The sequence below is a fragment of the Phocoena sinus genome, chromosome 2 (assembly GCF_008692025.1).
Source record: "Phocoena sinus isolate mPhoSin1 chromosome 2, mPhoSin1.pri, whole genome shotgun sequence".
NCBI classification, from domain to species: Eukaryota; Metazoa; Chordata; class Mammalia; order Artiodactyla; family Phocoenidae; genus Phocoena; species Phocoena sinus.
The window spans coordinates 173,061,982-173,089,787 of NC_045764.1; the positions used below are offsets into that span (position 1 = coordinate 173,061,982).

General features: G+C 56.6%; 3 protein-coding genes across 5 annotated transcripts in view; 2 read left to right on the top strand and 1 right to left on the bottom strand.

The window, feature by feature from the left end:
• Positions 1–20,079, top strand: part of HHIPL1 (HHIP like 1) — a 28,891-nt gene extending 8,812 nt beyond the window's left edge. The window contains exons 3-10 of one of the 2 annotated variants that reach the window (XR_004348699.1): positions 1,424–1,567; positions 3,955–4,283; positions 4,608–4,734; positions 6,718–6,863; positions 10,017–10,098; positions 12,520–12,602; positions 14,934–15,545; positions 19,966–20,079. Coding sequence is in view for 1 of the 2 variants with exons in the window: in XM_032624571.1 (XP_032480462.1) it covers positions 1,424–1,567; positions 3,955–4,283; positions 4,608–4,734; positions 6,718–6,863; positions 10,017–10,098; positions 12,520–12,602; positions 14,934–15,469 (1,447 nt within the window). In the remaining variant the exon portion in view is untranslated. Of the gene's footprint in view, positions 1–1,423; positions 1,568–3,954; positions 4,284–4,607; positions 4,735–6,717; positions 6,864–10,016; positions 10,099–12,519; positions 12,603–14,933; positions 16,417–19,965 lie in introns of those variants that run through there. The other variant, XM_032624571.1, reaches the window with a different exon arrangement.
• A 1,895-nt stretch (positions 20,080–21,974) lies between these two features.
• On the bottom strand, positions 21,975–22,507 carry LOC116748665 (classical arabinogalactan protein 9-like). The gene is made up of 2 exons (XM_032621763.1): positions 22,251–22,507; positions 21,975–22,161 (listed from the first exon to the last, which is right to left on the bottom strand). The coding sequence occupies exons 1-2, from the start codon at positions 22,505–22,507 to the stop codon at positions 21,975–21,977; spliced, it is 444 nt and encodes a 147-aa protein (XP_032477654.1).
• Positions 22,391–27,806, top strand: part of LOC116749111 (cholesterol 24-hydroxylase) — a 33,228-nt gene continuing 27,812 nt past the window's right edge. Inside the window, exon 1 of one of the 2 annotated variants that reach the window (XM_032623107.1) lies at positions 22,391–22,627. In XM_032623107.1, coding sequence (XP_032478998.1) covers positions 22,506–22,627 — 122 coding nt within the window. In that variant the 5' untranslated portion in view covers positions 22,391–22,505. The remainder of the gene's footprint in view (positions 22,628–27,806) is intronic. The other variant, XM_032623106.1, reaches the window with a different exon arrangement.

Below are 27,806 nucleotides of genomic sequence, written 5' to 3' on the forward strand. Positions count from 1 at the left end.
GGCCAAGTTTATCACATGGATCTCACAGAGGGGAGAGAGAGGGACAGAGTGGATGTGTCTTCAATGGTGACTTTTAAATATTGATTCCTGATGAAGGCTGAAGGAGGAACACAAAATAAACAGACGAATATATTGCAGAGTTAGGGTTCAGCAAAGGCTCTATGGGGACCTCACAAGTACAAGCCTAGAAATTGACTCTTGCAGGGGCAGAGCCAGGAGTGAGTGACCATCCTTGCCTGAGTCAGCTGTCAGTCTCTGTTCTCAGGGCTGAGACCCCAATGGGAGATGGATGACCGACAGTCTGAGCTGTCCTCTCCATGGAGGACCTGGAGTTTGGGGTTGTGTATGACTTACCAAGTCATGTGTGTTGGCCTCACAATAGAAAGGCTTCTGGTCTTGGCTCTGAAGGTCCAAAGTCCTGGGTTCAAGTTGCTTGACATTTCTGTATCTCGGGTTTCTCATTTAATAAGGGCTTGGCAAGTCAGTCACCAATCCTGGAAAACCTAAACCAGCCTAAGCATTTCGATCAGAGGGAATTTAGTACAAGGAGTTGGCTACAAAGGGATTGGGAGGGATGGAGAAGGAAAAGGGGATGGTCAGGTTACCTAAAGATGAGTTCCTGTGAGAAGCTAGAGGAGCAAAAGGCAAAAGCATCTTTGTGCTGCTGAGTTTTGCCCCTCCTGGTACCCAGATGTCTGGGTGGAAACCCAGGAGTCCATATTTGCCAGCCACTGTTGCCCTTCCTGCAACCACCCCTTCTGGAGGCAGCACCAGAAACGAGGGAAATGTGGCCCCTCCCTTCTCCTTGCCTTCCATCGTCCGTTGGCAAGCCCCTAACCAGAAGCCAGCTGGCTGGCAGTATGGTGGAAGGTTCCGCCCTGGCAGGAAAGGAGGTTGCTGAGGAATGAGTGTGATTGAGCACAACCCACACCATCCAGCCCACCTCCTTAGAAGCTACAGCACATAATCAATGAGAGAGTGTGTCAGAAGTGCTCGGCTTAAGTGGCTGGCGTGTGGGTAGCTATGATGACGAAGAAACCAGTTGTGCCAGTGATCGGGTCAACAGCTTCGCTTGATCCTAACAGGGCAGGTGCTAGCTGTGGGGAGAGTGGAAAAAGCGCTAGACCAGAACTAGAAGTCCTGAGTTCTAGTCCCAGCTCTGCTATCTACGGGCTGTGTGACCTTGGGCAAGTTGCTCAACCTCTCTGAGCCTCTCGGTTCTCATTGGCACAATGGCGTGAATTATTCCTCCTGCCCAGCCTGCCAGATCCTTATAAAAATCACCTGCTATAAAGGATATGAAAAGTCTTTCCAAATATGAAATGGCATCCAGGAGACAGGAGGTTTTATTGCTGTGATCTTGTTTTGTGTTTTGGCTGAGGTTTTTTTTGGGGGGGGGGGCGGGGTGCTTATCTTCTTTTAGGATAATCCTGGAGATCGAAGAACCAGCCTCGAACCATAATGGGGGCCAGCTGCTCTTTGGGGATGATGGGTACCTCTACATCTTTACTGGAGATGGCGGGATGGCTGGAGACCCCTTTGGAAAGTTTGGAAATGCCCAAAACAAGTATGTTCTGATTTGGTTGGCTGGTGGGTTGTTTTACATACTCCTAGTTTACATACTATCCTGGAGGGTGGGGGTTACTTCCTCAGCCACGAAGTGTAGGGTAGTAGAAAGGGCTTTGGACCCCAGCTCAGTCTGCAGCTAGCTAGCTGGGGGACCCAGTCACTTCCTCTCATCAGTTAGAGGAGAAGAAGAATCCCCATGGGGGGAATCATCATCATAATTATCTAGTCACGAAGAATAAAGGTGATCACGTTGTCATGGGTACCTGAGAGGTGACATCACAGGGCCTCTGGGAAGACCAGATTTTCTCTGAAGTCTGCCCAGCCCTTCTGGAGCCAGAGGAAGGAAAAGGGTGTTTTCCAGACCTAATGGGGAGTGTGGGCTGGTTGGGGCAGGGCTGTGTGGTTGGGCACGTGGGTTTTCTGCCCCAAGGGTCACCCAAGATGGCCCAGAAATTGAAGCAGTCTTGCTTTCAGTTCCTCACTTCTGGACTTGAGTAGATGGCCTGCCACCATTCCCCTCCTTACACACACACACAAACACAAACACACACACACACACACACACACACACACACACAAGTCTCGTGCATATAGAGGAGGATATCCAGTAGATGAGGATATCCAGGAGTCTGAGGGCAGCCTCCTCCATTCTCTTAGTCAAAATCACAAAACCTTCCTCAGCCCAGAAAGTAAAAATAGCGAGTATGCTGTTGATTACGGCAATTAAAGTGCTCCCAATTTGTGACTTGTGCTTTCATACGTGACAGTGTAAGAATCATTGCAACGTTCTCGTGTTTGGGATGTATTTAGAGATGAAGTTGAGAAAATAGAAATTAAGGATTTGTGGATAATTGGACAGGACTTAAAACATTACTTTGCTCTTATGAGTTTTGCCCACTTATATATCAAAGCTTGGTGCGTGGTGTATGGGCTCCGGGGAGTAATCTGAGCAGACTGGAGCGTATGAGAGGAACTCACTGGGGCAAAACCTAGAAGTCCACAATAGGGGATTAACTGTGGGACATCTACTGGGGGAGAGCATTTTATCATCATGAAAGAGAATACTTGTGAGGTACCTTTAATGAGGAGGGAAAAGCTTGGGTGCCGATGCTATGTGAGAATGATGGAGTACACAGTTGCATCAAATGGGCGGACCAGCCAGTCCTGCCTTGAAGAGCAAGCCAAAGGGAGCGCACCAAAATGCTAACAGCTAGGGGAAAACCACGCAGTAAGTAAGCGCGTCAAAAAATCACAGATGAAGAGGGCGTACATCTTTAAGCATGTTACAGGTTCCATCATGTGTCACTTTTGTTATGCAACGAATGAGACCCAAAAGCCGCTCACCCCCAGTGGCTGCATGGAGGTTAGGGCTGCACCCCGTTCTGCGCGGCTCTGGAGGGCACATCCTGAGGTCTCCTCGCTCCAAGGGCTCCGGAAGCTGATGTTGCACGGTGCCGAGGAGTGGCCTCGCTTCCGGTCCAGAGCTGCCTGAGGAATCTGGCAAGCTGTCCCCCTCATCTTTGAGATCAGGGTGGTGTGTGTGGAGTGTGGGGTGAATGAAACCGCTTCTGAGGCCTGTTTGGCTCTCTGACATGCTGCGATGGCACTGGGGCTGTATGAGAGAGATGGCGAGTACCCCAGCCTCCCATTTCCTGCTAAGATCTGAGGTGCTCTCTCTCCCGTCTCCCTGCCCTGGCCTGTACTCTTGTATGGGGCACTTGACTTTGATTGCAGGTGTTCATTCATTCGCTCAGCAAACACTTCATGAGCACCTGCTACGTGCCAGTCACTGTGCTAGGTGCTGGAAGAAAGCTGTAAATAGAAATCATTTTTCTGGTATGATTTGCACCCCGTAGCACAGCCCTGTGAGGAGGCAGGAAAGAGAGGGGCCACCTAATATCACAGTGGAGGACACCAAGGTCCGGGGAGATTAGAAAGTGTGGTAAAGAACTTGGATTTCTGCAGCCAGGCTGCCTAGGCTGGATCCCAGTCCTATCATTTCCTGGGAATGTTTTATGCCCTTTCTGAGCTCAGCTGCCCCGTCTGTAAAAAGGGGATCACAATAGCACCCACCTACCTAAAAGGTTCGTTGTGAGGATGAAACAAAGCAATAGATGGTATGTATGCCCAATACTTAGGACAGGGCCTGGGACTTGGTAAGGTGCCCGATAGATGTCGAATGAATGAATGAGGTTACCCAGCTGGTAAGTGGCTGAGGAGGTCGTGAACCTGGGGTCTCTGGCCGCACAGCCGAGGCTTTCCTTGCACCTGGGCTGGCCGTGGGCCCCGGGCCCCGGCACCCCCATCCCCGCACCTGCCCCGCGGTGCCCGAGCCCCTGGCGCGGGGACACCCCGAGCCGGCTCCTTCTCTCACCCGGCCCGCAGGTCGGCGCTGCTGGGCAAGGTGCTGCGCATCGACGTGAACCGCAACGAGCGCGGCCCGCTCTACCGCATCCCGTCCGACAACCCATTCGTGGGCGACCCCGCCGCGCGGCCAGAGGTCTACGCCCTCGGGGTGCGCAACATGTGGCGCTGCTCCTTCGACCGCGGCGACCCGGCGTCGGGCGCGGGCCGCGGGCGCCTCTTCTGCGGCGACGTGGGCCAGAACAAGTTCGAGGAGGTGGACCTGGTGGAGCGCGGCCGCAACTATGGCTGGCGCGCCCGCGAGGGCTTCGAGTGCTACGACCGCAAGCTGTGTGCCAACACCTCCCTCGGTGACCGCCCCCCGCCCCCTACCCCCGCGCCCTGGAGAACCTGTCTCCCCGGATCTGACCCCCACTCCACGGCTGTGCGCCCGCGCCTCCCTCCGTGGCCAACCGCGCCCCCGACCGGGACTTCCTTGCCCGCGCAAACCCATGCCCTCCCCCGCTTTACAAACTTGAAACACCACCCTTTCTGGTTGACTGTCTGGGGCCCTCTCGGGAACCTCGCCCCATCCCCTCCCTCCCCTCCCCCGCTCCCCCGCAAGACTCTGGACCACCTAAGAAGCCTTGTTGGGAACCGGCCGCAGACTCACCCAGCTTCTCCCGCCTCTGCAGATGATGTGCTGCCGATTTTCGCCTACCCGCACAAACTGGGCAAGTCGGTCACTGGGGGCTACGTGTACCGGGGCTGCGAGTACCCGAACCTGAACGGCCTCTACATTTTCGGAGACTTCATGAGCGGGTAAGTGGCCTGACAACATTTCTAAGGGGGCAGGGACTGCAGAGGTGAAAGGTGGGGGGATGTACAACACCCTTGACAGCCCCGGGGCCATCTGGCTCCTGCGAGCCAGGACCTGCCATTGCGCCAACAGGCCAGAGAGGTCACCCTGCTGGAGAGAGGGGAGCTGGGGCTCCAGCTGGGGTCTGCCCGTGGGACCCGTGGAGCCATGCTTTATGGCAGTGTTGCCTCCACCCACTGAGCCCCTAGAGGGTGTGTGTGTGTGTGTCTGGGAGAGGGGTTGGGATGAGTCACACCCCAAACAGGTTTCAGAGGGGGTAGAACATACCTCCCAAGCCTGCTGTGGGTCAGACTGTCTCCCCAAGCGAGCTTATGGAGACTCATGGCCATCTCGTTCTCCTGTTGTATAGAGGGGGAAAACTGAGGACCAGAGAGGCCCAGGGAAGCTATACACCTGGCATGATGTTTAAAAGTACAGCTGAGATGGCCTATGTTCAAAGCCTGGCACGCTTGTTAGCCATGTGACCTTGAGCCGGTTACTTCACCACTCTGTGCTTTAGTTTCCTCATCTACAAAATGATAATAGTACCTGCTTACTAGGGTTGTTTGAGACCTGTTCGTACATATACAGCACTTAGAATCTAGAATGTGCTCAATTTCTGTGTTTTGTTTTTGTTCGCTTGTTTAATAAGGTGGAAGGATCTGTTGGTTACCTGAGGACCCTTCCAGCCTCACGTGAAATGAATTTTTTGTTTGTTTGCCACACTGTGCAGCTTGTAGGATCTTAGTTCCCTGACCAGGGATTGAACCGGGGCTCCCTGTAGTGGAAGCGTGGAATTCTAACCGCCGGACCACCAGTTCTTAATCATTCCCACCCTAGCCTCTCCATGTAAGGGCAGCTGAACTGGGTCCCTCGGGAGAGGAAATAAGGAAGCCCGAGGCTGGCAGAATTCTTACCTCCTCCAGGCTGCTGACCTAGGGTGGCTTTGTGGCCAGTGCATCTACAGCTGGAGCTGACAGAGAACCCTGACCTGGGCCTCTGGTTGCTGGGTCCTTCTCCCAGCTTAGGGTCTCCCTCTGGGACTCAGTTATCTCATCTGGAAAATGGGTCTAGATGAAACCCCTTTTTTTTTTTTACCCCGATTCTCCTTTTTCCCTTCTGCTGTCCCCCAGGAGTGCCCAAGCCACCTGAACACAGAAATTCAATGAATTTTGCCAACACTTCCCAAACCCCTCTGCTGAGTCAGGCTTTGTGCCAGGGCCAAAGCAACAGAGTTGATGAGTACCTTGTATCCAAGTCAGGGAGACAGACCCACACTCGGTCCACTCGAGTGCAGCCTCAGAGAGCCTGTGAGCGGTGCTGGGGAAAGCCCAGCACAGGGGCAGTCGGGAGGGCTTCCCAGAGGAGGGGATGACCAAGCAGGGCCTGAAAGTATCAATAGGTGATTGACAGGCATAGAAGGGAGTAAGGGACAAGATCAACATTCTCTGAAGATGCCAAATTCTCCATTTCATGCTCCGAAGTGGAGGCAGCTCCAGAGTATGCGGAAACTCCTGGGCACCAGCCTTGGAGGCTTCTGAACCGGAAGTCAGCTCCTGACTGCTTCCTGCTGGTCAGCAGGTGGGGTTGAGCTGAGGGGGCAGGAACCAAGCTGGTCTTGTTCACCCCTGTGCTTCTCCTAGTACGTAGCAGGTGTTCAGTAAAGCCTGCACCTGAGTCTGGCTTCATGGATGTGCGGGCTGTGCACTTACATGAGGCTCCGTCTCAGAAGTGCCCACGCTTGGTTTAATGCTCTGCTGTTACTGTCTTGAAATGTTTAGTACTTTTTGAACAAGGGGCTCTGAGTGCTCACTTTGCACTGCACCCTGCAAGTTATGTATGGTCCTGGTTGCATGGATAATAGATGATTGGACGGATGGATTGGTGGGTGGGGTTCCCTCGGGCACCCTGCCAGGCATGACCCCACAGCCCATCCTCCTTCGCAGGCGTCTGATGTCCCTCCGAGAGAACCTGGGGACAGGCCAGTGGCGGTACAACGAGATCTGCATGGGCCGTGGCCAGACCTGTGCGTTCCCGGGCCTCATCAACAACTACTATCCACACATCATCTCCTTCGCGGAGGACGAGGCCGGTGAGCGCTCCTGAGGCCTCTCCATCCAGGCTGCCGATGCCTGGGACTGTGCCCCACCCCATGGGTCCTTCTGGCCTGGGATTCGAGGGATGGCATCTCAGGCCTGAAATCACCTTCTGGCTGGAGAGTGACGTGTTCAGAGGGCTTGAGCCTTGCTTCGGTGTCAGTTCTCACTCATCTAAGCTTCCATTTCCTTATCTGGAAGATGGGAGCAGTGGTCCCCGTCCTTCCCTTTCCCCAAGTGTCACCCTGGGCAGGCTTGCCAGGTGGGATAGCGTGACCCCACAAGTAAGAGTCCAGGGCAGTTACGGGACCAGGAAAGGATCTGTGATGGTGGAAATACAGGCAGGTGGGGGAAGAGTGCCTCCCTGGGGACCTCCAGCTCCCTGGGTTCCTGATGGCAAATGTATCGGGGCCTATAAACGAAGCCGCGTTGTCTTCAGAAAGGGGTGAGCACCGCTTTCTTGCCTGTTAGTGGGTCCCCCATTCAGGCACTTGTGTTTTCAATGCAAGGAGCAGAGGGGGAGGGGAGAGGAAGAAGGACCATGGAGGCTGGATCCCGCCTTTGTCCTTGGCCCCGGATTGTCCCTGGACAAAAGCTGAGGGGCCCCCAGTGGGGCCTGGTGGATGCTTGGCCAGGTTACTAAGCAACGCCTTTCCAGGGGCCTTTCGAGAGGTGTCCCCTGCAGGGCCCAGTGCCCAGAGCCCCCAGGCCTGAGTCTGGGAAACCTTTGTTGAACTGATACCCGTCAGAGTCTAAATTTTCAAAAGGGCAGCCTCAGACCCCACCACCCTCCCTGAGCCCACTGGGCCCTTGAAAGCCATTTCTTTTGGTCATTAGGGAGTTAACATGTTTTGGAAAGGGGGGGATGCCCTCCCCCCACCCTCCTCTGCCTCCAGAGCCCAGACCCAGAGGAGGGCCTGGAAAGCACAGTTCCCAGGGGGCCCTTCCTCAGCCCTCTGAGTGACACCAAGGGATGGACAGCCAGGAGGAGGCCCCTCAAAGACAGACAGCCCAGGGATAGCATGTTGGTGAGTTGGGCAGGTGGTCCCGGAAGGCACAGAGACCTGGGGGTCTGATGCCAGCAAACGTCTCCCAGCTCCCTCTGGCCTCTGCCTCTCTGTATGATCTTCTGACACCTGCAAATTGCAAAACAAGGACCTCTGCTGGCCCAGTGTCCTCCAGGGACAGTGCATACCGCAAACACCAGGAGGGTAGTGTGGCCCTGGGCGGGGCTTAGCAGTGCCATGGGGTTGGGGGCTTCCCACAGATTAAGGCTGGATGGGGCCTTGGGGTGCACCCGGTCCAATGCTGTCACTTTACAGATGGGGAAACTGAGGCTGACTTTTCCTGCCTGGTCGTGGGGTGGGGGGCACTGGACATAACCTGGCCCCTGGAGGCCTCCAGAGCAGGACCTAAAGCTCAAGCTTGGTCAGGCAAAGGCAGACAATGGAGAAGGGCATCCAGGCCAAGGGAGCAGCGTGTGTGGGGAGCTCCGGGTTGCTCCAGCGCCTGGAGCATAGGGTCAAGGAGGGCTGCACAGCCAGGGAGGGGACCGTGGCCGCTCCCAAGGGCCTCTCTCCAGAAGGGAGCCCAGAAAGGGAAGTAAGGCTCAAAGCCACATGCAAATTCATAGCTGTGCCTATGGACTCTCCAGCAGTGGCCTGCTTGACAGGGGCCCTGCTCCCTCCCACAGGGTGCATCACACCTTGTGGGCCTATTCCTCCCCCCACCAACTTGACACCCCCCCCACCCCACTCCCACCGGCCACGCTCCCACCACCCACCAAGGCAGGGCTGGTGCTCCTGGAGGGAGGTCAGGGACCATTGACCACTCAGCATCCTGCCCTCCCCAGCCCCCAGCTCCCTGCCACAGCTGGTCTACCCCAGTTGCACAGGTCACCTCTCAAGTGTCTTCCCCTTCCAGAATTCCCCAGGTTTCCTGGGCCTTGATTCTCAAACATCTCCCTCATGCAGCCCTCCCTGACTGCACCAGTCACCAGGGACATGCTTTCCTTCAAGCTCCCTTCTCACTGTCTGTATTGGCCTCTCCTTGGGGAAACCACCCCCGCCCCCATCTTGGGAGGGCTCTCTGCTGCCTCTTACAAGGACAGAAGGTATTAGCATGGCTGAACCATCACAATGAGCCACATGTGGCCTGTGTCTGGGCCTCCCAGCTACCACATCTCCTACATTGGTGTGGGCTTGGGGACAGCAGATGTTTCTGAGTTCCAGGCCTGCTTAACCACTCACCAGTTGCGTGACTTTGGGCAAGTCACCTGACCTCTCTGAGCCTCTGTTTTCTCATCTGGAAGCTGAGAATAATGAAGCTTAATTCCTGGGCATGGGTACCTGTGGCAACAAGGACCAGGGGGCAGGATGGGGGTGGGGAGAGAGCAGAGAACTCAATTTCCCTGAGAGCATCCGTGACACCAGGTGCTCATAATTCCATTTCTACAAACAGAGGCTCTGCATGGGGCTGTCCCGGAGCTGCTGGAGCTCACATGGCGCGAAGTGCAGGGGCTGAGATTCACACTAGAGGCTCCTGAACTCTTCTGCCCCTGCTACTTGCCTGGGAGGTGCCTGCTGGTCAGTGGAGAGAGGCTGTGTCCCCAGGGACTTGGCAGGACCTGGACCCTGGGCAACGATGACAATGACAGCAGCAGTAATAGTTAATACGGATGGAGCATCTACTCTATGCTCTTTTCGTTCTCACAACAGCCCGATGAGGCAGGCCCATTGTGGGGATGAGGAAGCTGTGTCATCAGTAAGCAGTCAGTGGGGAGCTGGGCTTTGGACCTCTGTTGGTGCTCAGAGGTGTGTGATCCTGGGCATGAAACCCAGGCAGGGACCAGAGGTGGGGCTGGGTCACCAGGGAGGAGACAAGAGTCCAGAGGTCAGAGCCTGGGAGGGTCCGGGCAGAGCAGCCGGCAGCCTGGGAGGCTGTGCTGCAGAGGCCCCTGGGCACATCTGGACGCCTTTCTCAGCCTCGGTTTCCAGTTCTGGGGACTGGAGAGTTACACTGACCTGCAGCATCTCTCCTCCTGGCTCACTGAGGTTGGGGTGCACCTCAGAACTGAGGTGGGGCAGTGGGGCTGGCCGGGATGGTATTCCAGGCAGTGATCTCACTTCTTGCCTCGTTTCTTGTCCAAGGGGAGCTGTACTTCATGTCAACGGGCGTGCCGAGTGCCACAGTGGCACGTGGGGTTGTCTACAAAGTGATCGACCCCTCCAGGTGAGTCCCCCCCCACCCCACCCCCGTCATGGCCTCAGCTCCTACTGTCTGCCAGGAGCCCTCCCCTCCATTACCTCATTTCCCCTCTCTACCACTCCTTAAGGTGGTTGTGGTTAATATACCCATTTTTCAGATGAGAAAACTGAGGCCCAGAGAGGGAAAGTGACTAGATAAGTTCATACTGCTGGTGAGGGGCAGATCTAGGATTCAAAACCGATCTGCCAGCCTCAAAGTCCGGTTCTATTTATGCTAAGAGGGCGCCAAAGATACCAGTGGGGGCCCATAAATATGGGCCCCACCATCACATTTTTTTCAATTCTTTTTTTAAATTTTAGAACAGTTTTAGATTTACAGACAAGTTGCAAAGATAGTACAGAGTTTCCCATATACCCCTCACCCAGTTTTCCCTATTATTAACATCTTGCATTATCATGGTACATTTGTCACAATTAATGAACCAATATTGGTACATTACTATTCATTAAATGTCACACTTTTTTTTTTTTAATTGAGGTAACTCCATACTTTAAAAACAAAAGGATGTCTCTAGTTTTTCCCTAGTGTCCTTTTCTCCGGGATCGCATACAGAATCCCACATTGCATTTAGTCATCGTGCCCTGTTAGCTTCCTCTCGTCTGTGACAGCTTCTCAGACATTCCTTGTTTACCACACTTTTCTGTTGAAAGCACAAAGCTATTAATTACTGACATAACTATTTATCAAGAAAAACATAAGCGCTTGCTCCTTTCCTCTCCCCGAGGTCTCGGCGCTCTTTGGATTTATGTCATTGTGGAGCAGCACACGCAAACTTTGCATTTTTCTTCGTAGGTCTGTCCGTATTTTGTATAAACACTTCCATGTTGCGACATTACCCTCAGAAGGCTCCTTTTTGATGGCGGCGTAATTTTCTGTTGAATCACTGCACCGTGATTGCCTGTTCCATCCCTTGGACATTTAGGTTATTTCCAGTTTTTGAAAAAAGACTGCTTCTCTAAGGAAATATCACCTAATTCATGCCAGATGCTGCCTGAGACCCACTGTTTCCTTTAGTCTGTGCAGCATCTTTCTGGCTCATGGCCCCCCGCGCAACAGAGGGAACCCGAGGCTTAGGGATTTCTGCTCAAGGTCTTGTGGGTGGGAGGAGCCAGCAACAGGCTAGACCCCCATTCCCTCCCTCCCTCCGTGACCCTTCTCATCCCTTTTTTCATTTTTCTCTTTTGGAATCCACGTAATTTTGTGCATCCACAACATATTGAAGAGGGGCGCCGTTCCAGAACATTTGGAAAATGAAGAAATGGGAAGCAGAGGGGGTAGGGTGGGGTCATCCGTTGCCGCCCAAACATAACCACTGTGGCATTTTTTGGTGTATCTCCTACCCTTTGGCAAGACAAAAATTTTTATGTAATTTCCTTAAGGAACAAAACTCAGCTGGGTCCAAAGCGTGTGGCTATTATGTGGAGTTCAAAGCAGCCGGAAAACCCACGCTTTCTGCAGCTTGGAGAAGGGCGTGAGCTGGGCTGTGTTTCAACCTCTGGGGGGAATGGCCCACGTCCCTGCTCGGTTTCCCTCTCTTGCCAGGGCTGTCTGAAAGCCACCCCAGGTCACGTGGCTGCTTCAGCCCTTGGGCTTCCCCCTCGTGCTCTTGGGACCCATTGAAGTCTTGGACCCACGTGGGTTGGTCCCAGAATAGGGTCGGTCCCATTCAAAGACTCACAGATCAGCGGCCAGGAGCTCATTAAAATGGGATTCCATTCCTTACTTGTGCCCCTCAGAGATGTCCAAGGAGACCCAATTCATAGCCCTGGCAACACTTCTCAGGCTCTTTTCTCTCCCAGCCCTCTCCAACCTCACGTTCCAAGGCCCCCAGAGCCCTCAGCTCTGCTGCCAGCCCCGAGGCTTTCTCTCTCTCCCCACTTTATTCTTTAGATCGACTTAACCTTTCCCTTTGATTCTGTATCACCAGAAATCCCAGAACCAGAGGGGCAGAGAGAAACCCTCCTCAGAGACTGTGGGGAATGGGGACCAGGGTAAAGTGCAGGAATGGGGCTGTGGTGACAGTTACAGGAGCTGGACCGGCAGGCTGGGGAGAAGGACTGTGACATTTGATCACATCCCAAGGACACTTCATGCTGAGAATTAGAAGTGGCCCTCCCGCTCTGCAGGCAGAGGCTGAGCAGGCACTTGGCAGGCTGTTATAGGGGGGTCCTGTCCTGGGGTTGGACTCTTGGGGTTTGGGAGGTGTGGACCAGCAGGGTCACTGCTCCGTAAGTGGCCACTGTTGTTACCACGCACACGTGCCCAGGCCTGAATGCACACCAGCCCTTTCCCTTCCTTCCTGGCTGCAGGGGGCAGGTGATGTTGGGGGGACATGCTCGGGGCGGGCTCCCAGGGTGCAGCTCATGACCTCTTGTGTGTCTGCAGACGGGCACCACCCGGCAAGTGTCAGATCCAAGCCGCCCACGTGAAGGTCCGGGGCCGCCTCATCCGCTTCGTGCCCAAAGAAAGTAAGTGTCCGCCAAGGTGGGGACACAGCGGGAGTTCCTGCAACCCACACCCGCTGCCCCTCTTCCAGATGTGGATGCTCCCAGCTGGGCCTGGATGCCCTTCCTTGGCCCCCACGCCCAGCACTGGGCCCCGTACACAGGAGATATTAGGAGTGGGTAGAACTGCTTAAACTTCCTTCCACTCATGCAGTGTCTGCCAGTCCCAGGCCACGGTGGGTGGCTGCAAGGGGCTGCAGGCCTCACAGCGAGCATGGCAAAGGGAGAAATAGCTGGTCCCAGGCAAGGTTCACTCAGAGTTCTTGGGAGGGACAGAGAAAGAGGGTATATCTCAAGATAGGAGTGAGTTATTCTAGGTGCAAGGGCGCCTAGGGGAGCGTTTGTGCTGGGTCTGCTATACGAAGGTTCTGTTTTGACGAGCTTGGTGGGGAGAGAGGGGTACAGGTCCTCATGAGCCGAGGGCCAGGCAAAGCCACAGCGACCACCCGTGGGATCTGGCGCCATCTGAAGAGGGTATGGCCCAAGGAGAGGGCTGTTCCACTGCGTCCAAGCTAGGTGGGAACAGAGAGTGCCCCAGTGTTGTCAGATCTTCCAGTTCTCAGGACAAGCAGACTATCCATCCATCCATCCATCCATCCATCCACCACATACATGCGCTTCATACCGGGGCTATAATGCTGAGTGAGCAGATATGGTCCCTGCCTTCTTGGGTTGTTATTATACAATCTCCCGATTTGAAAATATTGGTAACTAGGTCACAATTTTCAAAACCGCCCTGTGGGCCAAGGGAAATACTTCAGTGGGCTGAGTGTGCCCAGCAGGTCTCCAGCTGGCAGACTGGGGTGGGGGGCAGGAAGAGGGGGAGGTTGGGTGGGTGGGGGGTACCCGGCCCTGAGGAAGGGGTGCCCCACCAGGAAGAGGAAGGCTGGGGAAGCTGGCTGTTTGGGGAATTCACTTCCAGCTGCAGTTGGTTTGGGGTCTTGGCAGAGTTTTCCATTCACTCATTCAGCAGTTTCTGCATTTCTGTTAGTTACCCGCTGTGTGCTGGATGCTGGGGCCACAGAAGAAGTCAGACGAGGCCCAGTCCTGGCTGGGGCAAACAGAGGGGTCATTTAGTGTCCCAGGCCCCGTGACAGAAGTTGTGCTGGGCACCATGGGGACCCAGAGCAGTGCAGAGCTGGGGGTGGAGGGGGAGGGTTGGGAAGGTCCTGGAGGCTGAGGGTTGAGCCTGGATGGAGAGGAAAGTGCATTGCAGAGGCCGGGGAAGGGCAGCCTAGGCAGTGAAGGAAGCAGGAGAAGCAGGAGCCCTGGGAGCTGGAAGTCCCTCCCTGCAGGTGGAGTGGGGACCAGGGTGCAGGTTGTGGGAGCGTCTGGCTCATGTTCTGGCCCCGGCCTGCACCTGGTCTTGTATCCAGGCCCTTTCTCAGCCCCTGTCTCAGTGGGTTTCCAAGTGAGATGGGCCGGTGGCCCCGGGATCCCTGCCCATAGTAACTGAGCAGTTTGGGGTTTCCACCTCCCCTGAGGGAGGCAGTACCTGGCAGAGTGTCTGACGTGGAGTGACATTTAGCCCTATGGCTGACCTGGGCCAAGCGTGAGGGCCACGTCCTGCAGGGACAAAGGGAATCACCCACCGCAGCTCCCCGACACCTAATGAGTCCAGGTCCCCGTGGAGGGGTCAGTGGGAGGGGGTCAGTGTGGACCACAGCCCCGCACCTAGAGAGCTCCTGACCAGCCCTCCCTGTGATGGGCATGGGGACCAGCAGCCTTGGGAGCCTGGAGGGGAGGGCTTCACCTGAGCAGAGGGGCCCCAGGCAGGCTGGTTCCCATCCTGCTGGCCTGCCCTCCACCCACTGCAGTTCCCCCCCCCCCCCACATCAGCCGTCCTCAGCTTCCTCACCCTTAAACCAGAGATTGGAGCCAGAAAGCGTCATTTGCTCTGAGAAGCTCTCCCAGACACTCCTTCCCTGCCACTGCGCTTAGGAATTTACAGTGTGAGAGTCCTTCCCCTGCCAGACAGGGGACTCCCAGAAGGGGAGGAGAGATGGGGTGGGGAGAGGCCCAGCAGCAGAGGCACAAAGCAGCTGCCAGCACGTGTGTGCAGAATGGCTGCAGAAGCACCTGGCATTCAGCTCCAGGTGGGCACCTTGTGGGGCCAGGGTGACCCAAGAAGCACGCTTGGGGCACCTCATCCTCAGGGTCTGAGTAGAGGGCAGAACGAGGACATCTTTCCCTGGGGTCTGCATTCCGGGGTGAAGAGCCGGGGTGGGGTGGGCTCGCATGGGCTGGGCTGGGGCGGCCGGGGCCCTTCCGAACACAGGCTCTTCCTCTGCGCAGAGTTCATCCGGAGGATGGAGAGCACCCCGCGGCCCACGGCTCCCGCGCCCACCAAGGCTCCCCGCCGCAGCCGCCCCACGACCCCTCCACTTGCGCCTACCCTGCGGCCGGCACGACCCACCCCGCGGCCCGGGCGCCGTCGGGGCGGCGGGCGGCGGCGGGGACGGCTGGGCACCACGGTCCCCGAGCCCTCGAACGGCGCCGTGCGCCTGGTGCGGCCCCCGGGACTGAGTCCAGGCCGCGGGCGCGTGGAGGTGTTCGCGGGTGGACGTTGGGGCACCGTGTGCGATGACGCTTGGGACACCAAGGGCGCTGCCGTCGTGTGCCGCCAGCTGGGCTTCGCGTACACCGTGCGGGCCGCCAAGCGTGCCGAGTTCGGCGAGGGCCACACGCTGCCCATCCTGCTGGACGACGTGCGCTGCACAGGCAGTGAACGCAACCTACTGGAGTGCGCGCACGCCGGCCTGGGTTCCCACAACTGCGACCACCAGGAGGACGCCGGCGTCGTGTGCAGCCGCGAGAACCCCGATCTGTAGGCGAGCATCGTCTGTCTGTCTGGCCAGCCGGGCTATCCATTGTGCGTCCAGAGCCCGTCCAACCTGTGCGCGCCTGGTGCGTGCGCCCGAGTCTGAGGGTGGGGGGAACGTGGGGGGTGGCCCATCTGTAATGCTGTCCTGTGGTGCGTGCAGTGCACGCGTGTTCTTTGTGTGTTCCTGCCGTGTCTGAAACCCCGCAGCCGCAGTATGTGTTGGGATCCGTGTGGCCCCTGTGGGTGTGTGGCTGCAGCCTGAGGTGTTCTTTGCTTACCTCCAGGCATCTCAAGCAGCGGCAGGAGCACAGTCTGGTAGAACCCTGAGCACTGAGGGCAGCTGCCCTTTAAGGGCAGACATGACCTCACTGCACTAACAGAGGCACAGCCGGTGGGTGGAGGGAGGGGACCAGGCCTGCCCTGCCCACGGTGGGGAGTGGAAGGCCCCAGACCAGCTGGAGCACGGCTTGAGGAACGTGGCCCAAAGGGCGTGGACCGGTGGCCTGGCAGTCAGAGTTGCTGAATAGAACACGAAGGCATCTAGTAGGGGCCAAGGGAAGTCATCAGACTGATGGGTCCAGGGTGACCCCTGGGCTGTGGCTGTCCCAGCGAGGGTCAGGGTGCCTAGGAGGAAGCGAGTGCCAGGGTGGGCTGGCAGGGATTACTGGATGACTTCCAGGAGAAGCCTTCTGGGCCTCAGCATCACGCTGGACCCAGCCACTCCGAGCACCATGGTCGCTGGTGAGACTTCAGATTTCTCCACTTCCGAGCCGGTGCCAGGGCCACCTCTGTCACCTCCATTCCCCACCCACCCTGTTCAGTGAAATCCCAGGGAACCCTCTGCCTCCTCAACCCAACCCCGGGGGCCGACCGGGCTGCGGACCCAGTGAGACCACTGGTGCTCTGTCACCCAGTGCTGTGCCAACAGCGCGACTGTTTACAAACCCCCTTCCTGCCTCTTTTCTCTGACTCACACCTGCCTGGAAGCGGAGGGAGGGGGTGGGAGAAGGGGGCTGGTTCTGCAGCCTCTGTCCTGCTCACAGGTGGAAGTTCCTTTGCCCACTAAGGGCCTCAGCCTTGGCTCATGCCAGGCCGGTCAAGGGGCATCAAGTATGGCTGGGCTCAGCCTCTGATAGGGGGCCAGGGAGGGGAAGCAGATAGATGGTCACCGGGCAGTGAGGACCGGATATGGCCCGTGTCGGGGGCGTGGGGGAGGGCTCTGGGTGGGGCATCCCAACCCAACCTGGGTGTTGTCCTGGGAGTTGAGCTGGCACTAGGGATGGTGTGCCTGGCAGAGGAAATGGTGTGGGCGGAAGCCTGTCGGGGTCCCCCAGCTGCTCGCTGAAGCTGAGTGTGGAGTATGAGGCTGCAGAAAAAAGCTTTAGGGTCACCCTCTCGAACCCCCCCACCTCTGCCCTAAGTGGGGTGGGCGAGGGACCCAGACCCTTGTGGCTCCTGTTGAGCCCCGCGTGCAGACCACAATTAACCCTGCCACTGACTGTGGCCTGTGTGCTGGGCACCGTCGTAAGAAGGGTGCCGCATACCTGAAGTCATTCAATCCCCGCAACGGCCTTCTTCCTCCCGTTTTACAGACGAGGAAACCGAGGTGCACAGAGCTTAAATATCTTAGCTGAGATCACCCAGCCAGGGAGGGGGAAGCCAAATTTGAACACGAGCTGGCTAGCCCTAGCACCCGCCAGGTGTATAACCACTGAACCCCCTGGCTATACCCGCAGAAAGTCTCAGCATGGCCCAGGGCCCCTGCCCGCTGTAGGCTGCCAGCCTTGCTGGGAAATAGCTGATGGAGACCCCCGTGGGCCCCTTCCGCCAAGCAGGTGGCTGTGCCACCCCCCACTGCCCAGGGGTGGTTGACTGGGCATCTTCCAGGTCGCTGGGACATCTGGAATTGTTAGGAGCTGGGAGGCCTGTGGGGACCATCCAGGCCAACTCCTCCCTGTGCTGATGGGGAAATGAACCTGGGAGGCTGAGTGTCCCGGGCCTTTGGTCAGATGGGGCTGAGCTAAGACTAGAGCCCAGGGAAGGCGGGGTGGCCCTCGGGGCCCTCAGAGCGGAAGGGCCAGGGCTGTTGGTCCCTCTGGCTTAGAGGTGGGGTATGGCTTTTAGCAGCCTCTGCCTCCTCTTCCTAGGGCTCCTCTGTGCTCTTTCCTGCCCCTCCCCACCCTGTGGAGCCCCCTTCCTCAGTTCAAGGCCTAGAGGACATGATGCCACAGGGCAGGGCCTGGGAGGTGGGCACCTCCCACTGCACCTCAGCACCCACAGCCTGGGCCCACCATCTGGGGCCCGTGGCACTTTCCCCAAGTGGCAAGGGGGCGTGGTCCAGCCCTCCGCTGGGCCCTGAGTGTCACTGTTGTTTGTTGGGGCAAGTAGGGGAGGTCCCAGGCCCCATCACTCCTCTGGGCAGTGCTGGCCTTGGCCCGTCAGTGTTGCAGGAAGGGTGCTTTCCCCTCCCATCACCCCTCAGGCTCCAAATAAGGCTGAGGCTGCGGCCTGACTCCTGAGAATGAGGCTCACAGAGACACACTGCTGCTTTACTAGTAATAATAAGGACAGGTGGCTGACATGGGCTGAGCACTTACTATGCCAGGCACTGTTCTAAAGGCTTTACATATTAGGCACTCTTTAATCCTTGTATTAACTCTATGAGGTAGGTGCTAGGGTCACCCTCCCACCCATTTTACAGATGTGGAAGCTGAGGCCCAGGGGCCCTTAGTTACTCGTCAGATGTCACACAGCCAATATTAGAAATCAGGCAGCCCGGCTCTGGAGCCCCAGCTGTGTGCTGTCACGCTGTGCTACGTCAAGAGCACTGAATTCAGTGTCCCCCTCGTTGGGCCCCATCATTGTGCAGATGGGGACACGGGCCCAGGCAGGGGCAGGGTTAGGCGCAGACTCCCTGTCCCGTGCTCCTTTCACTCCACCACCAGCCTCGGAAAGCCAAGGGGGCAGTCACAAGTCACTCTGTCCCCAGGGACTTTGATCCTGCCTCTGAGTCCTCTAAAGTCGCTGGGGATGGAGGCTAGTCTGGGCCAAGGCTCTCCATGCTCCCTATAGGCCTCTGCCCTCACTGCCTCTAATCTGGCCTCCAGTCAGCAGCTAGAGTGATCTCTCAGAACCTGCCCAGAGAGGGACTGCCTCTGCCCAGCGTCACACAGCTTAGTTCTGGAGCCCTTGGAGCCACCGCTGCAGGGATGTCCCAGGTGTGGCCCAGCACCCAGGACTGCATCCATGGTGTCAGCCTCAGGTAACAACACTCCAGGTCTCTGGCTGGGCCTCACTGGTTCCCTGTTCACCTGCATCCCTCTGGCAAGCCTCAGCTGGGCTGGGCCCTAGGTGGCCACCTTTCTCCTCTGATGACAGGAAAGACCCACTGTCCCTGGCAGCCCTGACAGCTTCAGTCAGTGGCTGAAGGCAACCAAGCTAGGGAGCAACCTTCAGCTCCCCAAGGCATTCCTATGTTTACACTTTGCAAATGCTTGGCTGGGAGACAACGACTGGGATGTTAGGGGTCCAGCCTTGACTGTGTGACCTTGGCAAGGTCACTTAACCTCTCTGAGCCTCATTGGAAAACAGAAGTAATCAGCAGGATTATTGGAAGAGAAATGAGGTAACATTTACAAACATGCCCAGGACGTTCCATATTGTTTCTGGACAGGAAGCTCAGTAGCAGGCTGTTGGCGCCCACATTGGCAGCTGCCAACTGCACAAGACAGGGTGGGAGGGGCATGCCAGGTAGAGGGACCAGCATTAGAATGACCCAGGGACAAATCCTCAAAATGGGAGGAAGATGAGCCCCTTCAGCTAACACGTAGAACCCACATCTTTTTTTTTTTTTTTTTTTTTTTGCGGTACGCGGGCCTCTCACTGTTGTGGCCTCTCCCGTTGAGGAGCACAGGCTCCGGAGGCGCAGGCTCAGCGGCCATGGCTCACGGGCGCAGCCGCTCCGCGGCATGTGGGATCTTCCCGGACGGGGGCACGAACCCGTGTCCCCTGCATCGGCAGGCGGACTCTCAACCACTGCGCCACCAGGGAAGCCCAGAACCCACATCTTCTTGTGGGAGCATCTGTCCTCTGGTCTTGCTGCAAAAACTAACCTTTATTGATCACTTACTATATGCCAGATGCCTCAGGTATGCAGAATCATTTAATCCTCACAACTACCCCATTAGGCACCCCTGACACTGAGGACAAAATAATGTTGCCTGCCATCCTGGTGAACGATGAATGTTGCCCGCCATCAAGCCATCAGCCACTGCAGCCACCTGCTACGGTGCGCCCTGAGGGGAATTCAAGATGGAGAAAAACTGGATACTGGCCCTCATAGTTAAGATGCGTGTCTAAGGAATAATTTCAATGAGCCCAGACTCATTGAAATCATTGAAATCATTGAGCCCAGACTCAGGTTAAAATCATTAACTTGAGATGTCTGGTTTTTGTGATTAGCAGTAATCTTTTGATGTTTGACTACATGTTTTTTATTTTCAGCAAAAACTCCTATATATGTATCCTGGCTCCACCCTGACCTCTTTGGAACAGTTCCCGAGCTATCTGAGAGGCTGTCTCCCAGGCTATAGTCCTCAGCAATGTCCCCAAATAAAACATAACTCCCAACTTTTAGGTTGTACATTTTTCTTCAGTCAACAGTTCTTTTCCAGATGATCTCCAAGTTGGCTATGTGACTGGGTCCCTTATTCAGAGGGGGGTTAGCTTTGAACCAAGGAGCTTGATCTTTCTCTTTCCCTGGTTACTGTGCCCGTGCTCTGCCTCCTAGGAAACCACTTCCTGTATGGAAGCCATGTGGCCAATAGCTACCACAGTGGATAGCATTTGTCCAGACCTTCCCAGTGAAGGGCCAGGTGGTTGGCCACATGCTTCCAGGCAGCTCCCTCTGCTGGGAGCTTGCAGTGCTGCATGTCCAGGCAAAGGGCTTCCCCTGGGAGCATCAGTGTACAGTCTTAAGCATTCCTTGATGCTCACAGGAGAGCCGGGAGGCTCAGATGAGGTGGCGATGGGACAGAGCCAGAGGTCACTGGTATTGACCCATGCACCAGAGAATATTAATGCCCACTTCTCTCCCTAGCTTAGTTGGACAGGTTCACACTGACAATTGTACCCTGAGGCTGTCCCATGCCTGCCCCAGACTGTGGCCAGAGCAGTTTAAGATCTGGTCCTGACCTCAAGGAACAATTGTTTGGTGTCCTCCCTTCAAATTGCCCCCAACCCCTGGAGGTTTCGCAACCTAGGAGGGTCTGTCCTGGTCTCCCCGCCTCCCTCTCTCTTGCCCCTCAGGGCCAGCCAGTGCGTGCCTGTGACTGCTTTTCACCACCACATGGGGGCAAAGTGTCAAGCCACCATCTCCCAGCCCTAGGGGGAGGATGGTGCTCCCCCTAGGATGGGGCCCCATCCCCCGAGCTGGAATGGATGTCCAGCTTGCCGTGCTGGGGACAGAAATCCTGTCCCCTCTGTGTTAGACCCCACTCTTAAAGCTTGGCCCTCTCTGACACCCCATAGCCCACACGCCCCAAACACTCATGCCCCTGGTGGGGACTGTCCCTGGCTGTACCTGGGAAGGAGGTATACAGGCCTTCTCTGTTTTTCCCAAACCTCTCAGGATTCTGGGACTCTGGCCCAGGGGCATGTCCTTTTCTCAGAAACTCAGCAGCATCTAAACTCTTTGGGCATCTCCTCCCCGGCTGTAAGGATCTTTTTTTTTTTTTTTTTTGCGGTACGCGGGCCTCTCACCGCCGTGGCCTCTCCCGCCGCGGAGCACAGGCTCCAGACGCGCAGGCCCAGCGGCCACGGCCCACGGGCCCAGACGCTCCGCGGCACGCGGGATCCTCCCGGACCGGGGCACGAACCCGCGTCCCCTGCACCGGCAGGCGGACTCCCAACCACTGCGCCACCAGGGAAGCCCGGCTGTAAGGATCTTTATCTGGATTAGGAGGGGGCACACCTGGCCCTTCCCAGCCACTGCTCTCCTTCTGGGTTGCTCCTGAGTCTAAGAATTGGGAAGTAAAAAGCCCTGAGCTGGTCTCTTCTGTCATACCCGGATTGGTAAGAAGAAGCAGGTTATAAAAGGGAGGAAAATCTTCGTTAGTAGTTCGAAAATACCCTTTGGCCACCCTGGGCACATTTCTCGCTTTCGCGCTTGAAGGAGACTTTCCGTAACCAGATTTTCACCCACTCCAACCCTTCGGACTTGGGTCAACGCCTTGGACGTTGCGGTCGCGGTCCCCCAGTGGGGCTTCCCCTTGGTCTGGGTGGCAGCCGTGTGCTCTTCATTCGCAGGCATAGGACTCCCTGTGTCCCCGGGGTCCTCTTCACCTGCCCCGTGTGGACAGGCCGGGCAGGGGAAACCAGCTTTGGAGGTTGGGGTTCCGGGGAGAGGTTTGGGAACAGTCGGCGTGATACAGAAACTTGGAGGCTGGGATGGGGTTTGCAGGAAGGTTTAGGGAGAAAGGAAGGGGCCTAGGAACGCGCGCGGAGAAACGCCGTTATTTGGGGGCGCCAAACCGGGCTGAGAAGCCAGCAGGATTTAGCGCCGCCGCCAGGTCAGCAAGCGCCGAGGAATTAGGGTTGCCAGGGACAACGCGTTCTGGGCGGAGCTGCTGTTGGGGGTGGAGCTTGAGGGATGTGGGCGGAGGCTTGGGAGGCGGAGAGAAGGCGGAGCTGGGCGGGGGTCTGAGCCAGAAGTGGAGTTGTTATTGGTGGAGATCACATGCTCTGGGCGGGGCCTGGGAGCTGGGAGGAGACAGTGTCGATGTTAGGACGGAGCTTCAGGATGGGCGGTGCGAAGCCGGGGCCGGCCCGGAGAGCTGGAGCCGGAGGCGGAGACGTGGTTGGCGGGGACCGAGCTCCTGGGAGGGGTCGCAGCCGGCGGGGGCGGAGCCGAACGGGCGGGGGCGGTGCTGGGTCGCGCCAGGCCTGGGGCCGAGGCGGCGCGCGGCGCTGACAGCTGAGTCGGCTCGCGGCCTCCCGCCCCCTGCGTGCCCGGCCCCGACCCCGGCCTGGCCTGCCCCGGAGCCATGAGCCCCGGGCTGCTGATGCTGCTCGGCAGCGCCGTCCTGGTCGTCTTCGGCCTCTGCTGCACCTTCGTGCACCGCGCTCGCAGCCGCTACGAGCACATCCCCGGGCCGCCGCGGCCCAGGTGAGCGGGGGGTGGGGGCGGGGACCTGGATGGGGCTCTCGCATGGGGGGCCGGGGGACCGCGTCCAAGCCGGCATCGGGTCCAGCCTTGCCACTGCGCGCGGCCGCTTGGAAACGGCGGCAGGGAGAGGGGCGCTAACTATTCTTAGTAACAAATTACTCACAGCCGCAGCAGCTGCTAGGCGCCCACCGCGCTCTGCTGGGCCCCGAAAACGTGATGGCAGCGACAACCCTGTTAGGTAGGCGCTATTGTTACCCCATCGTTCAGACGAGGAGACTGAGGCGCGCAGAGGCAAAGTCACCTGCCCAAGGTCACACAGTTGGTAAGCCTAGATTTAAACCCAGGTCAGCCTGGTTCTAAAGTGGGTGCTCTTAACTTTGGGACTTGGATGGGGTCACTCAACCTGGGTTGTCATACACTGTACTTTGGTCACATGCCCCCTCTTTTTTTAAAATTTCTGTCCTGGTATCTCCATTTTATCTTCTCCTTGGTACTTCCATTCCATCCTCCGCCCTCACCCCACTCACCTTACCTCCCCTCTACTCCACCAGAAGTTCACCTTTCTGAGGTGTCATTTCTGTGTCATTCAGACGTGTCATTTCTGTGCTCCAAAGGCTTCCCATCACTTAGAACTAAATCTACTTCTAAATTAAGGCTACTCTGGGGCCAGCAAGGCCCCTGCTGGGCTCTCAGAACCCGCTCTGTACTGTTCTAACCCCATGCTTGCTCACTGCTGCCTCCAGTTCTTTCTGCATGCACCCACCCCAGCTGAACCCCTCCTCCCGGGTCTTCCTTTTCCCCACCCACCCTGTATAAAGCCCACCTCCTAGCTCCAAGCTCCTTATGGGGCCATCATCCCTGAAGTTACCTTCTGTTCACCTGTTGACTGTCTGTTCACCTGTTGACTGTCTGTCTCCCCCTTTAGAATGTGAGCCCTGGGAGGGCAGGGATACTGTGTGTTCACTTGTGTATCCCCAGAGCCTGGGACATTGCAGATGCTCAATAAATATTTGTTGACTGAGTGAATAAACAAGGGTATTAGACACACTTCTTAAAACCTCAGGACACCAACATTCTGGAAGGCACCCACCTCCAGCACAAGCCGGATGCCCTGGCATTTGAAGCCTGAATCCCTGCTTGGTGGGTTCAGGAAAGATCTCTAGCTGGGGACACAGGGAGGCAACTGTTTTCCCTGCCAGCTCTCTCTCCTCCCAGGTGCCCTCTCCCACCCTTTTCCCTTACTTCACAGCTGTGTCTTCCCCTCCATCTAGATGGTTCTTCCCCCAGCCTTCTAGGCTTGTCTTAAATGCCAGCTCCTCAGGGAGGCCCTACCTGCTCCCACACGCAAATATATTTTGTTCATTTTATAAACGCTAAGTCACCTGAATGGTAATTGGGTAACTATTTGTGCTACCTCTTGTTAAGTGTCTGTCTCTCCCATAGGCCTGTGTCTGTCTTGTTCACTGCTGTGCCCCTGACATCTAGCTCAGCATGCACAGTAGACCCTGGATAAACTCTGATCCAAGGTGGATGGTGGAAGGCTCCTGCCAATTCTGTTAGATACACTCTCACCCTTTCAGGTTTTCAAATCAGCCGTCAAGAGCTTGGAATTGAATGAGTTTTGTGCTCATTCTGACAGGCCTCCTCATGACTTGACCTTCTCATAAACCCAAGTGCTTCAAACACTGCAGACCTGAGCCAATCTCTGTGTCTTAAGAAGAGAGAACTTAGGTCAAGCTCCTCTCGGCTACTCTCCCCACATCAATTTTTTTAAATTGCATTAAAAAAATAAAGTTATGTATGCCATAACATTTACCCCTTTAAAATGTACAGTGCAGTGCCTTTTAGTTATAGTGACGGAGTTATGCAACCATCACTGCTAGTTCCAGCACATTTTCATCACTGCAAAAAGAAACCCCATAACCATTAGCTGTCACTCCTCATTGCCCCCGGAACTCCCGTAGCCCCTGACAACCACCTAATCTGCCTTCTGTGTGTATAGATTTGCCTGTTTGGGACATTTCATATAAATGGACTCATACAATATTTGACCTTTTGTGTCTGGCTTCTTTCACTTAGCAGAATGTTTCCAAGGGTCATCCATGTAGTAGCATGTGTCCATATATCTTTCCTTTTTATGCCTGAATTCTCCCTCAAGTCTTACACCACAAAATCTACATGTGACCTACAGGTGTGTGGGTGGGTGGAGGAGGCTGAATACAATTTGGGTTGGGCTCTTTATTCTAAGGAGGTCAGCTGAACAGTGCATATACGAAAAGATTTTGGATGAAAAATTGGTTGGTGGTCAAATACAAAACTGCACTAAATGAAGGTTCTGGAACCTCTTTTTAGCATAAATCAGATGCTTTGGCATTCAGAGCCTGGATCCCCAAACCGTGATTGGCAACACCATGGTTGACGAGAAATCTATGCGTATTGGGTCTCCAGTAGTGTGCTTTAGGGCTTTGCCAGCTTGCAGGCAAGGAACCCTCTGCCCTGCAAGAGGCAGCTGCTGTGCTCTCGCAGCCCCAGTCTTCATCCTCTTTATTCTGCAAGAGTCACCAGCAAGATGCCCTCCCTGAGTGCCCTGCTTCTGTGTGCTGATTACAGACAACGTCCTACTGCAACGATCCATGTAACAGCCGAAAACTCAGACCCCATGTTCAGATCCCACATAAACACTTGTAGCCTCTGTATTTCTCTGTCACTGCTCTGAGCTTCCTCATCACCCCCCACTCTCCTGGTAGTGTGGGATGAATGTAAACTTGACAATGCAAAATCTCTCTCCCAGTTTTTATTTCTTTTGTAATAAGTTTTTCAAAACTCCTGGGCGGTGTTGCTTCTCTCCACCCTCTCCTGCTTGCCGAGTCGCCAGGCCTGGGGGCTGTTCGACCGTTGCTGGGTCGCTCTCGGTGATGGTGGAGACCCACGCTGGCTCTGCTGGGCGGCGCATCCAGGGGACTTGGGGTGCCCGGCTGAGCACTCAACCACCGCATCCCTCTGGCGCGAGGCACTTTCCTGGCCCCGCACCCTCACCCTCACTCCTAGTGGGCGGCCCCCCCCTCAGCCATCTCGTGGGCTCCCGCCACCCCTCTGTGTGGCCTCACAGTGGGCTCTCCAGATGACTTCTGCTCCAGTACTGTCCCAAACTTTCTCTGCCCACAGGAAACCTCGGATTCCCACTGTGCCTGTCGCAGGGTTATAGGAAACCATGCGTGCTGGGGACCGGGCAGGGGAGGGGGATTTTTGCCCTCTCCTCTCTCCCTGGGTTGCTCTGCCATATCCTGTCTACCACCAGGGGCACACCAGGTGGGCTTCGGTCCGCCCCTCCCCATCCCAGGAGTCTACCATCCCCCCCTTCCATCATCCCTCATCTGCTGGTTTCTAACCCCTGGTCTCCGGGCCCTGCCTTCGCCCCCACCCCCAGCGCCCCCTGCAGGAACAGGAAGGAACGGGTCGTAGGCTCCTTTCTTGCCTGGCAGTGAGGACCCCAAGCCACGCCATGCCCTTGACCTTCTTGAGGTGTCACTCACGTGCCTCCCCAGGTGGCTCTGGACTCCGGTGCTTAGGGTGGAGACTCTCAGGCCTGTGAAGGTGAGGAGGGTCCCGACTCTGTTCTCACTCAGGTGACTCAGAACTGAGAATATTCTCTCCAAACCTGCAGCTTTGGGGAGTGACCATGGGTACTAGATTATTCTGGAAATACAGCCAGTCATGTGTGATGTCCACGGTCCATCTTGCTGCAGGCGGGGCGGTGTAAGTTCAAAGCCACTCCCCTCGAGTGGGCGTGGCTGCCCTGCGCCCCGCCGAGCTTCGTAGCGCAGGCCCCGCCCGCCCGCTCTCCCCTCAGTCCCTCACCTCCCGTGCCAGCCAGCGCACGCTCAGCCTTTATTCTCGCCTCCTACTTCCCTGAGCAAATGAACAGCCTGAGACAACTTCCTTCCAGGGCTCTGCCGCCACATCAGCCCCCTTGCCTGCCCTGAGCCCACGTGCCTTCCCCCCTGGGACCTCGGTGCTCCTGGCCAAGGATGCCCACCCCACCCCACCCCCACCACTGCCCCGAGACTCCAGCAATGCCCCCTCTCCTCCGTCATCACTTTTCCTTCTCTTCTGCATCATTCCTATTTTTATGTAATAGGCTGTAACACAAACCTCTTCCCCCTCATTCGCTCCAGCTGCCGCCCCCCATCCCAGCTTTGCACGCCCACAGCAACACCCCCGTCCGAAGCCTGCCTGTCTCTGGCCCCTGTTCCTCCCTCCCCTTCTCTCTTGAATCCACCGCCCGTCAGGCTCTGGCCCCCACCTCTCCACCCAGCTGGGTTTGATCAAGGCCCCGTGACCTCCGTGGAGCTAGACGCATGGTCAGCACTTGGTCCCCATCTTGCCCTGCCACTCCGCTGCTCGGGGCAGGGCGCACCCCTACCTCCTCCTTGAAGCCTTTCTTCTCAGGTTTCCCCCTCTCTCTCCCCTGCATCTCCTGCTCAGTCTTCCTGGCTGGTTGTCCCTTTACTGCCTGTCCCCACAACAGTGCCTCACTCTTGGGACCTCTCCCCTGTCTACACCCACCCCTTGTGGTCTAACCCAGTCTGTCAACATCACTTCTCTGCTGAGGAGTCTCGCATTGACATCTCCAGCTGGGAACTCTTCCCTGAACTGCAGCCTCAGGTGCCTACCTGCCTGCTTCCCTTCCGTGTTAGATGGGCAGCGCACACCTAACCGCTCCAAGGCTGGCTCCCAGTTTCATCCACTTGTCTCAGGTTGGTTCCCAGAAGCCGATCCTGAGACAAGAATCGAAGTGTAAGTCGTTTGGGAGGGGTGATCCTGGTGGGGTTTAGGGATTGGATGGAGAGAGAAGGTCAGAAGGTCAATAAAGCAAATTACCTCTGGGGGCAACTGAGATGCAACCCCCCTGGTGAACTCTGGGGCCCGGTGGAACACAGGCTCCCCCCACCCCACCACGAGGTGGAGGGAGAGGGGATCGTTGATGGAGGGCTACTCTGGGGGGTGTTGAGCTGGAATTTCCAGGCTACTCAGCCTGCGGACAGAGCCGAGAGAGCACAGGGCAGAGACTCGGGTTCTGGCCTTTGGAAGCCCCTCCACCTGCAAGGACAAGGGTGGGGGGCGGGGGCAACAGTGTCCGCTGCCCCCACCAGGCCCCCTCTCAGTCCTCCTCACCTTA